Source organism: Pseudorca crassidens, chromosome 12 (genome assembly GCF_039906515.1).
Source record: "Pseudorca crassidens isolate mPseCra1 chromosome 12, mPseCra1.hap1, whole genome shotgun sequence".
Taxonomy (NCBI): domain Eukaryota; kingdom Metazoa; phylum Chordata; class Mammalia; order Artiodactyla; family Delphinidae; genus Pseudorca; species Pseudorca crassidens.
Window position 1 is genome coordinate 70,040,254 of NC_090307.1, and position 14,863 is coordinate 70,055,116.

Sequence of the window (14,863 nt, forward strand, 5' to 3'; positions counted from 1 at the left end):
GAAAGGCCTATGGGTGGTGCCAAAGAGGCCAAGGGCAGCCTTTACAGGGCAATGGAGGAGACGGCATTTAATGTACAAAGAAGTCTGTGGCAGAGAGCAAGCCAGAAGGTCAGGGAAAAGGTAGCTTTTACAGGACACCAATGCTCAGGAAGGCCTTGAAATGGAGAGAGCCCTTATGTTAATTATATCTCAGTAAAACTGAGAAAAAAGTTTTACTGAGGAAAAGAAAAGAAATGGAGAGAGCCTGGACTGAGAACCACAGGAAAGACAGAGCAGAGGGCTAAGAAAATTAGCACCCCCCTCTGCAGGCACACAAACATCAGTGCATGAACCATCACCCCTTTCCTGGAAGGCAGAACAGTTAAACCTGAACAGCGGAAGTAAGGGGAGGAAATATTTTTTTCCAAATTGGTTGGAACTGAAGGATGAAGTTTTTAAAAGCTTCTTAAATAATTGTTTTAAAATAATTATTAAGCAATAGTTAATAAAATGTTGGAATTCTCTTCCTAAGAATGTCTCACAGTTTCTAGAAGGCATCAGGAAATATGCCTGGTATTGTCCTAGGAATCTTTGCTCTTATGTAAACATCTCTTCAGGGGGCAAGCACAAGCCAAAAGATGGAAATTGTCCTGTTTTATGCCCAGACTATTTCAATCCTCCTTGAAATCGTATCCTTTAGACCCAGGAGCACACACACAATCCCTCAAACCTAGTGAGATTTGTCCAGTTGTACATTTCACTCTACAGAGAATGAGGAATGTCTATGGCCTCACACTGCCCAGCACTGAGCGCTTTGGAATCATGTTCCGATATTACAAGTGTTCTCAGACAACTGAAGCGTAGTAGAAAAGGAGCCCTGAGCCTTCCCCTCCTGGAGTCGGATGGCTCTCATACTCACTTGAAAGTGATGTGCAGAAGCATCTTTGCTATGACGGCTGTGACCGTGAGGATAAGGAGCGTTGCCAGGCCATACACTGTCCATCCTGCAAGTGCAAAAGACAGGGGTGATCGGACTGTGTTGTGTGAGCTCACTTTTCAGAAGGAGGTCTGAGTGAGGCCTGGTGGCTCAGAGAAGCAGGCCTGGCTGAGGAGCTCCCTGCAGGTGGGGGGTAGCCATGCAACGCAGCTCGAGCTGGGCTGGCCCGGAGTACCAGACCTTCTGAGCACCTCGACTTGCTCTAGACCCCCTCCTGGAGAGAGGCAGGCAGTGTGGTCCAAAGCACACTCAACTTGGAGTTGAAAGGAGTGGTGCACATTCTGTCTCTACCACTGGAATCACTGTGCGACCACAGACGAATTACATAAACTCTCTGGGCCTCATTTCCTCATCTGAGGAATGGGATGTGTGACTTGTGAAATCCTACAGATACACAAACAATAGGATACACAGGAAGGGGCTCTCCTCCCTGACTTCCTACTGTGAGTCTTGCAGGGGAAAACCTCTAGTCCAGGGAATTGCGAATGGTATCTGCAGCTCCAACTTCCTTGGCAGAAAAGAGAGAGTCACAGTCCGTACCCGACCAAGTTAGCCAGCTTGAACCATAAGATCACCACCCTCTCTCCACCCGTCTCCTGCAGGACCTGCCTTCACAGCTCTGGTGACTATCTGACTCTTCTTTTGCTTTTTGTCTTTCTCCTTCCATGTGTCAGCCACAGATGGGCAGGGATTTTGTGTGGTTCGCTGTACAATCCAGTGCCTAAGACAGAGCCTGACACCATTAAAGCACTTACACATCTTCCGAATGACTGAATAAACACAGCTCTGGCAACTGCTGATGCACTCAGAGAGCTACAACTTGGGGCCGCAGGAAACACTGGGTTAGCTGATTAATCACCACGTACTAAAGGCAGCCGTGTTGGATGTTGGAGGTAAGGACTACGGAATCAAGCTAAAGAGAAAATGTCCCTCCAAGGCCAGGACAAACAGAGTCATGGAGCCAGGACCCCCAGCCTACCTCGGAAAGAGAAACACCTGAGAGAGCTCTGTTTCTGTAACCGCCAAGTGCACTACCCCCAAGCTCTGTGGCTCCCACCCCTTTGATGGTGTCTGGGAACTGCTACCTGGCATGGTCTGGGGTGGGTGGCTGGGGCTGGTGGTGATGACGTAGAGGACTTTGGAGGACCGGGCAGCGCTGACACTGAGGTTGGCCTGCTCCGTGAACACCTCAGCCAGCGTCTGGTTGGCAGTGGGCCTCTCCTGTGGCGGGTCTTCCTTGACGGCTGGAAGATCAAAAGGAATTAGCTGGGGGAAAGCTGGTGGAGACAATGAAGAGGAGGAGGCACTGGTCATGAAGAGAAGGCAGTTTTCTATAGTTCAGTGCTGGGGGCAATTCTTGGCCCCGCTGGCCCCAAAGCAGAACCTGCCAGGCTCTGGCTCCGAAGGAGCCATTTGACGTGTCTCTGCGTGGATCCCGGAACGTGCTTTAGGGTTTTCCTGCCCTTGTGCCTCTGCAGCTATGGTCCGTCTGCCCCGAAGGCCCTCTTCCTTCCTATCTGTCTGCCCCAACTCTACCTGTTCTTTCAGCCCGTCCCACCCGTGAGGAGGCCTCCTCCTCCTTCCTGTAGCCGCACACTGACCGAACTCTTCTTGAGGCCCTTGACGTCCAGGACAGAGACTAGGTCATGGACACCTGCTGTGTTCTCATGTGCGGGCAAGGAGTTGTGCCTAGCACACGTGTGTTCACATTACAGGGGCAGGAGTGCAGCCCCATGTTAGGAGGGTCTGAAGATGGTAAACCAGGCTTTGGGGATTGGCTAGGATGTTCAGAGGCAGGAGGATGGAGCAAATGACCTCTCTGGAACCTTCCGATTCTGCCAATCTCAGCTCTTTCTTTTAGTTAGTCTTTTAACTCTCCCATGAAAACTGTCATGAGAACGACTAAGACAGTAGAACTCACAGGTGGCACCTCGTTTCTGTATCATGAAGTGGGTACAAGTTATAAAATAGGAGGCGGGAAAACCTGCAAGTTGAGTGGGCAGATCCTGACGTACAGTCCTTCTGGCAAGAAGCACCCGAGGTCCACACGTCACAATGAGGTTCAAGGGGAGCCCAAGGAGGCCGGGGTCTTACCTTGGTACAAGACAGCAAATCCCTGGGCCTGATTGACGCGATCAGAGAAGAAATACAAGATGACAAAGTCCAGAGAGATGTTAAAGGACAAAGGTGGGCGGTTCCTCCCGTTGAAACGGACCAGGACGCGGTGGGTGTAGCCGTCCAGCAGCTCCACCATGTCTGCGGAATCCCGGATGTCAAACAAGGCAAAGTTGAAGTAGATGTGGGAGGCTCCCGGGACCCGGATGGTCCAGTAGCAGACCCTCCCTGTGGCGTATGCGTCGGGAAAGTCGGGGGAATAGACCACGGAAGTCATGGCCGAGTAATTCCCACCACAGGCACCGACCAGAGCTGCAGGAGACAAAAGGATACCAGCCCTCAGGCTGGGGCTCGGCCACAGGGCTCACTTTTCAACCTGTTACAAACAAAACTTCCTAGCTGATGGGATCCAGTTTGGGATGTTTTTTGTCTGCAAAACCAGACTGTCTCATGTTTCAGGATTGAATCACAGAATGAATCGCTTAAACCCTGAACAAATGACTGGAGGCTTTTTTTTTTTCCCCCAGGAGACCTTAAAGTTAGCACACAGCACAGCAGTGCGGCCCCGGCAGGGGCCAGGCTGGAGTCAGAGAGTCTGGGTTCGGAACCAGCTGGGCCATTGATCCCAGGGGCCATACTTCACATCCAGACCTCTAGCTTCTCACAGCTTTGAGAGTGGAGAGACCACCACCTACCTGCTCTCGTATCACATAAATGTGTGAGGACAGATGAGACAAAGCACATGAAAACACAGGACCTCTCTGCAGGGGGCACTGATGAGGTAAGGTCGTAAAAAGCCAAGGGCATCCCAAGTACCTTAGGGGTGCGAGGTTCATTTGAGGGGCCACACTTGTTTTTCAAGTGGGAAACTGTGGCACAAGAAATGACTTTCTGCAGAGGGGAAGCTCACTGATCACTCTGCAGCAGCACATTTGATGTCTCTGGACTCCCAGTTCTGAGTGGCAGGTTCTGAGTGGCAGATACACTTCACTGTATCTTATGTGCTGAAGTGCAAATAAGATCCTGGAAATGAAAGTCCTCAAGAGGGAGGGTAGGGCCGGGATTTAAAAAGCAGGCTTTGGGGGAGTTCTGCTTCCCTTTAGGATGTAGAAAGCTGCTTTCATCCTAACAATGAGAAAAAGCTCAGAACTTTTCTTCAATGCATTAGAAAGCTGAGGTCTCAAGACAACCAAGGCAATTTAATTCTAAAAAGTAAGAAGCTCCTCTGAGGAGAGTCAGGCCACACAAAGTGTTTCATCGTTGACGGAGCACAAGAGGAAGAGGGGGTCGCCATGAAAGTAAGAAAGAAGAAAGCAGCTAAAATTTTAACAAATTTCTAAAGGCTGAATGTGGGCTAGCCTCTCAGTCCAGGATGCCCGGGGACCCCAGACACAACAGGAGTCTGCACTCACTTGCAAGCAATTCTGTGCAGGCCTCCACCCAGGGCCCACGAGAATGACCAGGGTAGGGCAGGACACCAAAGGGTCCCCATTGGTGGTACCAGTGAGCAGAAGGTGACGGGTAGGAGGTGATGAGCCACTGCTGGGGGACAGGCCTGAAACCCTGCCCTCTTCCAGGACCCTCCTCTCAAAGGAAACAAAAGCCTTAAGCTGCAAGGGGAGGGGTAGCAAACCCTCCTGCTCCCAGGGCCAGCGTAGAAGCCCCTGGGGAGGGAGCAGGAGACTCTCTCGTTCCTGTCAAAGTAACCAGGCAAAAACTCATTGCTTCCGGGGGAAGAGCAGAGGCAAAAGCCATCAGCCCCTGGTTGCCTTGAGCCCCAGGATCCTGGACCAATGTCAAGCAGAGGTCTGCTACCCAATGGAGGGGCAGGAGACTCTTTTCTTCCCGGAAGCCCCCACAGATACAAGGCAGTGCTCGGCTGCCGGGAGAGGGGTATTTGGGGATGCTGGAAAGACCCCATCCCTGAGGCCCAGTGACACGACGTGTCTGAGATGGAGGATGGTGCAGGAGAACCAAGAACCCCCAACCACACCACGAGCACAGCGCCAAGTAACAAGCAGCAGAAGTCTACCATCAAGGGAGGGGAAAGGTCACGGGCAAGGAGGAACTGCTCAAAGTTGAGGGTGGAATGGGAACAATGAAAAAACCCCACTGGCATCCCAGGCTCCACACTGAGCACGAGGTAACAGCAGCCATCATGGGAGGAATCTGAAGGTTGACATGCACTGCAGGTGATGACAGGAACAGGGAAACCCAAACCCAGCTCGACCACTGATAGAAAGGCTCAATCAATCCCCACACCGAGCAGGCCTGCCCATTTCCAGGTGTAAATACACTTCCTCAGCCTCTACTATCCTTCTACGTATAGTGTACGGTATTCAATACAATATTACAACACACAAAACATAAAAGCGGGCTTCCCTGGTGGCACAGTGGTTGAGAGTCCGCCTGCCGATGCAGGGGACATGGGTTCGTGCCCCGGTCCGGGAAGATCCCACATGCCGCAGAGCGGCTGGGCCCGTGAGCCATGGCTGCTGAGCCTGCACGTCCAGAGCCTGTGCTCCACAACGGGAGAGGCCACAACAGTGAGAGGCCCACGTACTGCTAAAAAAAAACCCAAAAAAAACATAAAAGCAAGCAAGCAAGAAAGAAAGGAAAATAAAAGAAAGGAAAATAAAAGACACTGTCAGGACTTCCCTGGTGGTGCGATAGTTAAGAGTCCACCTGCCAATGCAGGGGACACAGGTTCAATCCCTGGTCAGGGAAGATCCCACATGCTGTGAAGCCCCCATGTGCTACAGCTACTGAGCCTGCGCTCTAGAGCTTGCAAGCCACTACTGAGCCTGTGTGCCACAATCACTGAAGCCTGTGTGCCTAGAGCCTGTGCTCCGCAACAAGAGAAGCCAGCGCAATGAGAAGCCCACACGCCGCAACGAAGACCCAAAGCAGCCAAAAATAAATTAATTAATTTATATTAAAAAAAAAGACACTGTCAAGAGATAAAACATCTGGTAATCATTTCACAATATATATACATATTGAGTGATTATGTTGTACACCTAAAACTAATCTAGTGTTATATGTCAATTACATCTCAATTTTTAAAAAAGGAGATAAAACAATCCACAGAACCAGACTCAATAATGACCCAGACATTAGAACTACCAGACAGAAAATATCTAGGGGAAAAGATGGACAACATGCTTGAACAGATTGGAAATTTCAGCAGAGATATGGAAACTACAAAAAAGAGTCAGATGTAAATTCTAGAAATAAAACAAACAATATTAGAGATGAAGAATTCCTTTGATGGGCTTAGAAACAGATTACACACACTGAGAAAAGAATCAACATGCTTGAAAATAGGTCAGTAGAAATTATCCAAAATGAAACACAGAGAAAAAAATAAATGAAAAAAGCAGAACAGAGCTTCCAACAGCTGGGGCACAATATCAAACGGTCTAACAATATATAATTGGAGTCCCAGAAAGAGAAGAAAAAGAGAATAAAATAGGAGAAATAGTTGAAGAGATAATGGCTAAGAATGCTCCAAAGTTGATGAAAGGTTATTTAAGAATCTCAGCAATCTTCAGGCAAATAAAACAAAAATTTAAAAAACAAAGGGAATTCCCAGGAGGTCCAGTGGTTAGGACTTGGCACTTTCACTGTCAAGGGCCCAGGTTCGATCCCTGGTCCGGGAACAAAGATCCCACATGCCGTGTGGCATGGCCAAAAAAAAAAAAGAAGGTGAAATAAGGCTTTCTCAAACAAAAGCTGAGAGAAGCCATTGACAGCAGACCTGCATTAGAGAAAATGCTAAAGGAACTTCTTTAGGCCGAAAGAATATGATACCAGATGGCAAATAAGAAGATGAAAAGATGTTCAACATCATTAGAAATTATGGAAATGCAAAGTAAAACCATGAGTTACCATGACACACACGACAGAATGGTTAACATTAAAAAAGAGACAATACAAAAGTACAGGTGAGGATGAGGAGCAACTGGAAATCTTATATCTTGTCAGCCAGAGCGCAAAATGGTATAACCACTTCAAAAAACAGCTGGCAGTGTCTTATAAACGCTGAATATGCACTTAGTGTATGGCCCAGAAATGCTGTAATTCCTAGGTACTCACCCAAGAGAAATACAAACACACGCTCACACAAACACCTGTACATGTGTGTGTACAGCAGCTGTACAGCATCTTTATCATAGACTGATGTTTATCGATTGGTAAATGATGAATGAGTTCTGATACATTTGTACAAAGGCATGTTTCTTAGCAATAAAAAGGAACTACTGAAACAACACAAGCGAATCTCAAAAGTATTCTTCTAAGTGAAAGAAGCCAAACGCAAATGTTTAAGTACTGTATAATTCCATTTATATGACTTTGTTCAGAACACAAAACCATACAGATGGAACATGGGATCAGTGGCTGCTGAGGGCTGGGGGTGGTGACCACAAAGGGGCACAAGAGAGCTTTCTGAGGTGACAAAAATGTCCTATATTTCGACTGTGTACATATTTGTCAAATCTTACTGGACTATGCAACTAAAAGGGTGACTTTACTATATGTAATTTCACCTCAATAAACCTAAATTAACAAAATAAAGATTCCTGGGTTCTAATCTTGACTTTACCATGTACTAACTATGAATTTGAGCAAGATACTTATCTTCTGTATACCTCAGTTTCCTCATCTATAAAATGAAATTAGTAATAGTTTCTCCCTCATGAGGTTATAAGAATCAAAATGAGTTGATGCATGTAAAGTGTTTAGTATGAGATCTGGCACAGAGTACAAGCTCAGTTACGTGTTAGTTATTTTATTATTATTATTATTATTTGAAAAGAAAAAAGTGTCCAGGTTAAACTGATGTTTCAACAGCAAAGGCAGACAAACTCAGAAATTTCGATTCCTAGATGCGTGCCATGCTGACAGTACATCCAATTCAGCAATTTTGAGAATAAGCACGTGACATCTATGATGGATTATTAAGTTCAGTGATAATTCAGGAAAAAAGGAAACTTACATTTCGGATAATAAGGAAACTTAAAACTTACGAATATATTCAAGATCTTATTTTTTGAAGGGGACATTGACCTGACACACAACCTAGGATGTGTCTTTCAGTCCGTGCATGTCACTGTTTAATTGGAAGCATTTTTTTCCCTTCAGTGGCATATAAAATAATGTTGCATCTCACAACTGATGGCATCTTGGAATCTATGAAATACAATTACTAATACAGTCCCAGCTGTCAGATCCTACATGTCCTTAGGCCCTCAATCTTTTTCACCATTAATCTCCTCCCTTCCCACCAAAATGTAAGTTCCATGAGGGCAGGATCTCTATCTGTGGGACTCTGGGCAAGTTACTAAACTTTTATGAGCCTCAGTTTTCTTGTGGGGCAAGTAAAGATAACAGTACCTGCTTCACAGTATTATGAGAATTAAGGGAGAGAATGCCTGGGAAATGGATAGCACAGTGCCCTGTAAATATAAGTGCTCCACTAATGTTACCAAGTAAGACCCAACCTATATGACTCACTTCTCCCTTCAGTGCCTAGAAGCTGAGGGAGGCCAAGAGGGCTGTTGGGCAGTCCCTGTGACCTGTTGCTGACGCTGGCCTATCTGATCTTCTGTTTGGTTCTGTTAATTCAGTACGTTTAACTCTGGGGGCAGCAGAGGCTCTGAAGCCTTCATCAGCGCCACTTTTACACACAGAACACAACCTACTTCAGCAACCTCCCTAAGCTCATGAGAGCCTGCTGGAAAATCAGTCACAGAGCCTGTGACAAATCACTGGATGTGGCAACAAATACTGAGCAGACAGCTTCCGCCCGCTGCCTGAGTAGTCTCTCTCCCGAGGTGGTTGTTCTGAGACACAGAGACTGAAACCTGGTCCCTTTCTCACATCTAACTCTCCTCCAATCTCTTAGGAGAGGCACCTTTGCCCTCCCAAATTACGGGATAGTCTGCAGTCACCATCTCTGAAATGCTCAGCCTCATCCAGTGGATCATAAGGATCTCCATGAGGCAGTACTTAAGCTCTTTAAACTATTTTACTCCTAACAGATGAAACTTTACAGATTATTTCTACAGTGCTGCATTTTGTACCTTTCTTTACAAAGCTGTGGGGTACGAATTATGAGTTGGCTGCTGTCAGGGGCCCCTGCCAGTCAACACACATCGGGGCCTCTGAAGACTGGAATAGGCAGCCTCTCAGTGCCATTCTTTTTAGTCCTCGAGGGCGTGGAAGCCAGAGGGGGCAGTTAGAGACCTGCGGAAGGGGCCAGTTTGATCATAATCTGAACAACCGGGCAAACTTTGTTCACATACTTTTTTTTTTTTTTTTTTTTGGTACGCGGGCCTCTCACTGTTGTGGCCTCTCCCGTTGCGGAGCACAGGCTCCGGACGCGCAGGCTCAGCGGCCATGGCTCACGGGCCCAGCCACTCCGCGGCATGTGGGATCTTCCCAGACCGGGGCACGAACCCGTGTCCGCTGCATCGGCAGGCGGACTCTCAACCACTGCGCCACCAGGGAAGCCCTGTTCACATACTTTTAAAGCATTAAACTGGATCTGGTATTATGATCTATTTTGTTATTGTTAATACAAGGGATTTTTAGCTGCTGAAAATAGAAAAATAAAAAACTGTGGCAAACCTGAGTTTGAATCCTGGCTCTGGCACTTATTAGCTTGGACAAATTATTTAATCTTTTGATCCACAGCTTCCTTATCAACTGGGCTGTTGCAAGGATTAAATAACAAACTAAACAAGTGCCCCAGCATCAAGTCTAACATGAAGCAAGCACTCAATAGAGAGCAACTATTTTCATCGTAATTAATTTGTCTTAGGGCACTTTTGTGTGAGGCCCAGTGCTAACTCCTAGATATATTTCTAGTACCAAAGATGATACTTGGTACAAAGATGACTGACTTTAAACCAAATTATTTCCGTTTGACACTCCAGTAGAGGCACTGTGCAAATAAAACATAATTTATCTGCCACACTGAAGATACCCAATAAAAATGTGCTAAATGAATGAAAGAGTACCATATAAAAACTACACTTATTTTTATAGATATGAAATTTACCATTTTAACCACTTAAAAGAGTACAATTCAGTGGTATTTAGTTTTGTCACAATGTTGTGTATCCACTGCTACTATCTAATTCCAGGATATTTTCATTACCCCAAAAAGAAAACCCATACCTCCTAAGCAATCATTTCTCATGCCTCCCCTTTCCCCAGCTCTTGGCAACCATTAATCTGTTTTCTGTCTGTATGGATTTGCCTATTCTGGACATTTCTTATCAATGGAATCATTAAATATGCGCCCCGTATGTCTGGTTTCTTTCACCGAGCATCATGTTTTCAAGGTTCCTCATGTTGTGGCAGGGGTCAGTAATTCATTTCTTTTTGGGGCTAAATAATATTCCATTGTATGGACACACCACATTTTGTTCACCCATTTGTCAGTTGATGGACATCTGGGTTGTTGCTACTTTTTGGCTGTTATGAATAATGCTGCTAATGAACATTCATGTACAAGCTTTTGTGTGAACATATGTTTTCAGCTCTCTCGGGTATATACTTAGGAGTGGAATTACTGGGTCATAAGATGATTCTGTTTCACGTTTTGAGGAACTGCCAGACTGCTTCAAAGGAGCTGCACCATTAACATTTATACCAACAACGTACAGGGTTTCAATTTCTCCATATTCTCACCAGCACTTATTTTTCATTAAAAAAAATTAACACTATATTCTGTTTAAAGTAGAAAAACAGGTAATGAACCCACACACCCTGCTTCTGTTTACTGTCTACGCCCACGGCTTGTTGGTGGTGTGAGTCCTGGCAAGTTATTTATCCTCTCCACAACCTAGGACTCTCTTCCGTAAAATGAGAGGGATAATAATGCCTTCCTCAGATGGCTGCCAGGAGGGCCCAACGTGACAATTCTTATAAAGCCTTACATACTAGGGACTCAGTATTTTTCTCCTTATTTTTTTTACTTAAGAGTATACCAGGGCTTCCCTGGTGGCGCAGTGGTTGAGAGTCCGCCTGCCGATGCAGGGGACACGGGTTCGTGCCCCGGTCCGGGAAGATCCCACATGCCGCGGAGCGGCTGGGCCCGTGAGCCGTGGCCGCTGAGCCTGCGCTTCTGGAGCCTGTGCTCCGCAACGGGAGAGGCCACAGCAGTAAGAGGCTCGCATACCACACACACACACACACAAAAACAACAACAGGAAGAACAGAGATAGAAAAGGGATGTAGGGAAGGTAAAGAATAGGTGTTATGAGAAAAACAGAAGTACTGAACATTAAGAACAGTGTGCAGTGGACTTCCCCGGCAGTCCAGTGGTTAAGACTCCACCTTCCAATGCAGGGGGCGCGGGTTCAACCCCTGGTCGAGGAATTAAGATCCCACGTGTCTCGCGGCGTGGCCATAAATTTAAAAAAAAACAGCAACAACAACAGCAACAACAAAACAAAACAAAAAACCAAAACGGTGTGCGGGATTTAGCTGAATCTTGAAGGTCACCCTTGGCAGAAAAAAAAAAAAAAAGAGTATACCAGGCACTCTGTAAGGTCAGCCAACATACTCTCCTGGGTTGGGGTGTTGAGGCAGAGGATTTTATAACAATGAACTCTGGAGATGAAAGGCTAAATGGATGTGCAGCACATATTATTTGCCAACTATTCTCCCTTAAACATTAGCTAAGGTGCAGCCTTTAACAGAGGTACTAACACTGAGCAAAACAGGATGTATAGAAAGCCACTGACAGTCTCCAATGGGCACACAACTAAAAAGACCAAAAATTAACCACGTGAGTTCTGCTCGCCAATCCTCCTGCTGTCCTCCCCCCACAAAAAAAACACATTTTTGACAGTGTCTAAGCTGTAACCTGCGAAAGCATCAGTTATAAACTCGGGCTGGGTTTTACAGACACCATACGTAGTGGCTGAATCATGTCCTCCAAAAAGATATGTTTAAGTCCTAATGCCTGGTGTCTGTGTTGGTGACCTTATTTGAAAACAGGGTCTTTACACATGTTATCAAGTTAACTGAGGCTGTACTAGATTAGGGTAGGCCTAATCCAATGACTAGTGTCCTTGTAAGGAGGCACAGAGGGAAGTCAGTCACGTAAAGAAGACAGAGACCGGAGTGATGCAGCTACAAGTCAAGGAATGCCGAAGACTGCCAGCAATGACCGGATAGTAGGAAGAGGCAAAGGAAGATTCTTCCCTGGAGCCTTCATAGGGAACATGGCCCTGACAACGCCTTGATTTTGGACTTCTAGGCTCCCAAACTATGAGAGAAGAAATTTCTGTTGTTTGAAGCCACCCAGTTGGTGATAATTTGCTATGGCAGCAGCCCCAGGACACTGACGCACCACATGACATTCTGGCTTAAAACTGAGCCACTCAGCCTAGTCAAGATGTCAGCATCTAATCTAGCCTGGGGACTAACAACACTGTAGACTCTACAGTGTGTCTCAGTAAGCTCAAGCCTTTCCCTTCGTCTGCCTCATCTGTGACTATCTCCTTTCTGCCATCTTAAAATCTGGCGCTGCACTGGTACGAGGGCGCTTGCAAACTCTCATTACCACCGCGTAGATGTGGGTGGATTACGGGGGATCAAGTGGGCCAGCGGTTGAAGAGGTCAAGGCCCCAGGCCATACCCCGTTTAGATGCTCTGCCCTGGCCAGCATCTCACAGAGTGGCGGAGTGGCGGGTCAGGGAGGAGATGGGTGGGTCAGAGCACACTCAGTACCAGGCCTGGAAAGATAACTCGAAGCTTTGCATCTCTTCTCTGCTCTATCACAGTAAGATGTGTGTGATCTTATCACAGTAAGATCTCAGATGCCTCAGAAAACACTAAAAGGGCTTGCAAATTACATTAAACAAGAGGATCTTAAAGCTGATACTGAACCATTACATCAGTGTCCCTATTATCTTTTCTAGGTTGTCTGAGCATCTCACAATAGGCCAGGGCACAACTGTAAGTAATTACTTGTTAAACGTCTGTGCTCCCTTCTAGAGTCTTCTGGTTCAGTGCTGTATCCCCAGGGTCTGGTCAGTGACTGCCTGGCCTGTAGTAGGTGCTTAATAAGTATTGCCAAGTGAATGAATGGATAACGGGGAGGGAGGAAGCAGGGGCAGGCTGGTTCCCCTGGCCCAGGGTTCCTGTGCCTTGGACAGTGCCGGGCACAGGGCATACTCACTGTCAAAGACGATGATCCTGCCATCGCCCCCACAGGGCTGGGTGTGATCCCCGAAGCAGACGCTGTTGCACTCAGTACTGGCTGCCTCCCCGTACTTCCAGTAATCAGGACTGTTTCCACAGAAGCAAGCATAGCCTGACTCCATCCCGGCAAACTGCCACGACAGAGAAGCAGCACTTGGTAAGCGTCAGTCAGGGGTGTCGGTGGCCTGAAGGAGCCTGGCAGGTTTGGCCCCCAGCAAGCAAGCACTTCGTCTTCCCAGCCCATGTTCCCCAGGGACCTCTGCCTCATCCCACCCTCACCACACTTCATTACATGTGGACTGGTAACTACACACCACCAAGGTGCTTCCCCTTCAGTAAGCATCCCTTATTAATGTTTGCATTTCTACTGTATTTAAGTAAGTTAAAGGCAGGGGGGAATCTCATTAACTTGAAACATTAATAATAATAACAGCTAAACACTTTATTGAATGTTTACTATGTGCCAGGTGGTAAATGCTTTAAAGTTAGTACTCACAGAAAACTTACTCTAGGCCCCATTTAACATTTTTATTTTTTATATTACCATACAGTACGACTATTTATATGGTACACAGTCCTATGAATTTTAACCTATGTATAGATTTGTACACCCACCACTACAATCAGGATACAGAACAGGTGCATCACCCCAGGAACCTTCCTTGTGCTATCGCTTTATATAATAGTTCTCCCTCTAGAACCCCTGGCAACCACTAATTAGTTTTCTACACTATAGTTTTATCTTTTCGAGTATGTCATACGCTATAGACTGAATGCCGGTGTCCCCCCCAACCCCCGAAATTTATATGTTGAAAGCTAATTCCCAATGTGATGGTACTTAGTGGTGAGACCTCTGGGAAGTGAGGGCTTGCTCTCATGAATGGGGTTAGAGCCTTTATAAAAGAGACCCCCTTGCCCCTTCTGCCATGCGAGGACACAGTGAGAAGATGGCCATCTATGAACCAGGAAACGGGCCATCACCAGACACCAAATCTGCCAAAGCCTTGATTTTGGACTTCTCAGCCTTTAGAACCATGAGAAATGAATGCTTGGTTTAAGCCAACCATTTTGTAACAGCAGCCAGAATGGACTAAGACATTGTATACTGTACATGGAATCATACAGTATGTTATGTTTTGAGAGTGGCTTCTTTCACTCAGCATAATGTCTCTGAGGTTCATCCAAATTGATGCATGTATTTTATAATTTGCTGAGCAGTAGTCTGTTGTATGAATGTACCACAGTTTGTTAATCCATTGAGTTGTTTTTAGTTTTTCATAATTATAAAATAGAGCTGCTATAAACATTTGTGTAGATTTTTGTGTGAACATAAGTTTTCCTTTCTCTAGGGTAAATACCTAGAAACGAGATTTCTGGGTTGTAATTTCTCTACAACCTCACTAACACTTGCTTTTGTCGTTTAAAAAAAATTACAGCTGTCCTAGGTTATTTATTATATGAAGTGGTATCTGATGGGTTTTGATTTGCATTTCCCTAAAGACTAGTAATATTCAGCATCTTTTCATGTGCTTATTGGCCATTTGTACA

General features: G+C 46.1%; 1 protein-coding gene across 2 annotated transcripts in view; it reads right to left on the bottom strand.

Moving 5' to 3' along the window:
• The window catches only part of KREMEN1 (kringle containing transmembrane protein 1), a 64,507-nt gene that overhangs the window by 4,319 nt on the left and 45,325 nt on the right, over window positions 1-14,863 (bottom strand). Inside the window, exons 5-8 of one of the 2 annotated variants that reach the window (XM_067700361.1) lie at window positions 13,293-13,446; window positions 3,071-3,403; window positions 2,059-2,220; window positions 899-983 (exon numbers count right to left, since the gene is read on the bottom strand). In XM_067700361.1, coding sequence (XP_067556462.1) covers window positions 899-983; window positions 2,059-2,220; window positions 3,071-3,403; window positions 13,293-13,446 — 734 coding nt within the window. The remainder of the gene's footprint in view (window positions 1-898; window positions 984-2,058; window positions 2,221-3,070; window positions 3,404-13,292; window positions 13,447-14,863) is intronic. The other variant, XM_067700362.1, reaches the window with a different exon arrangement.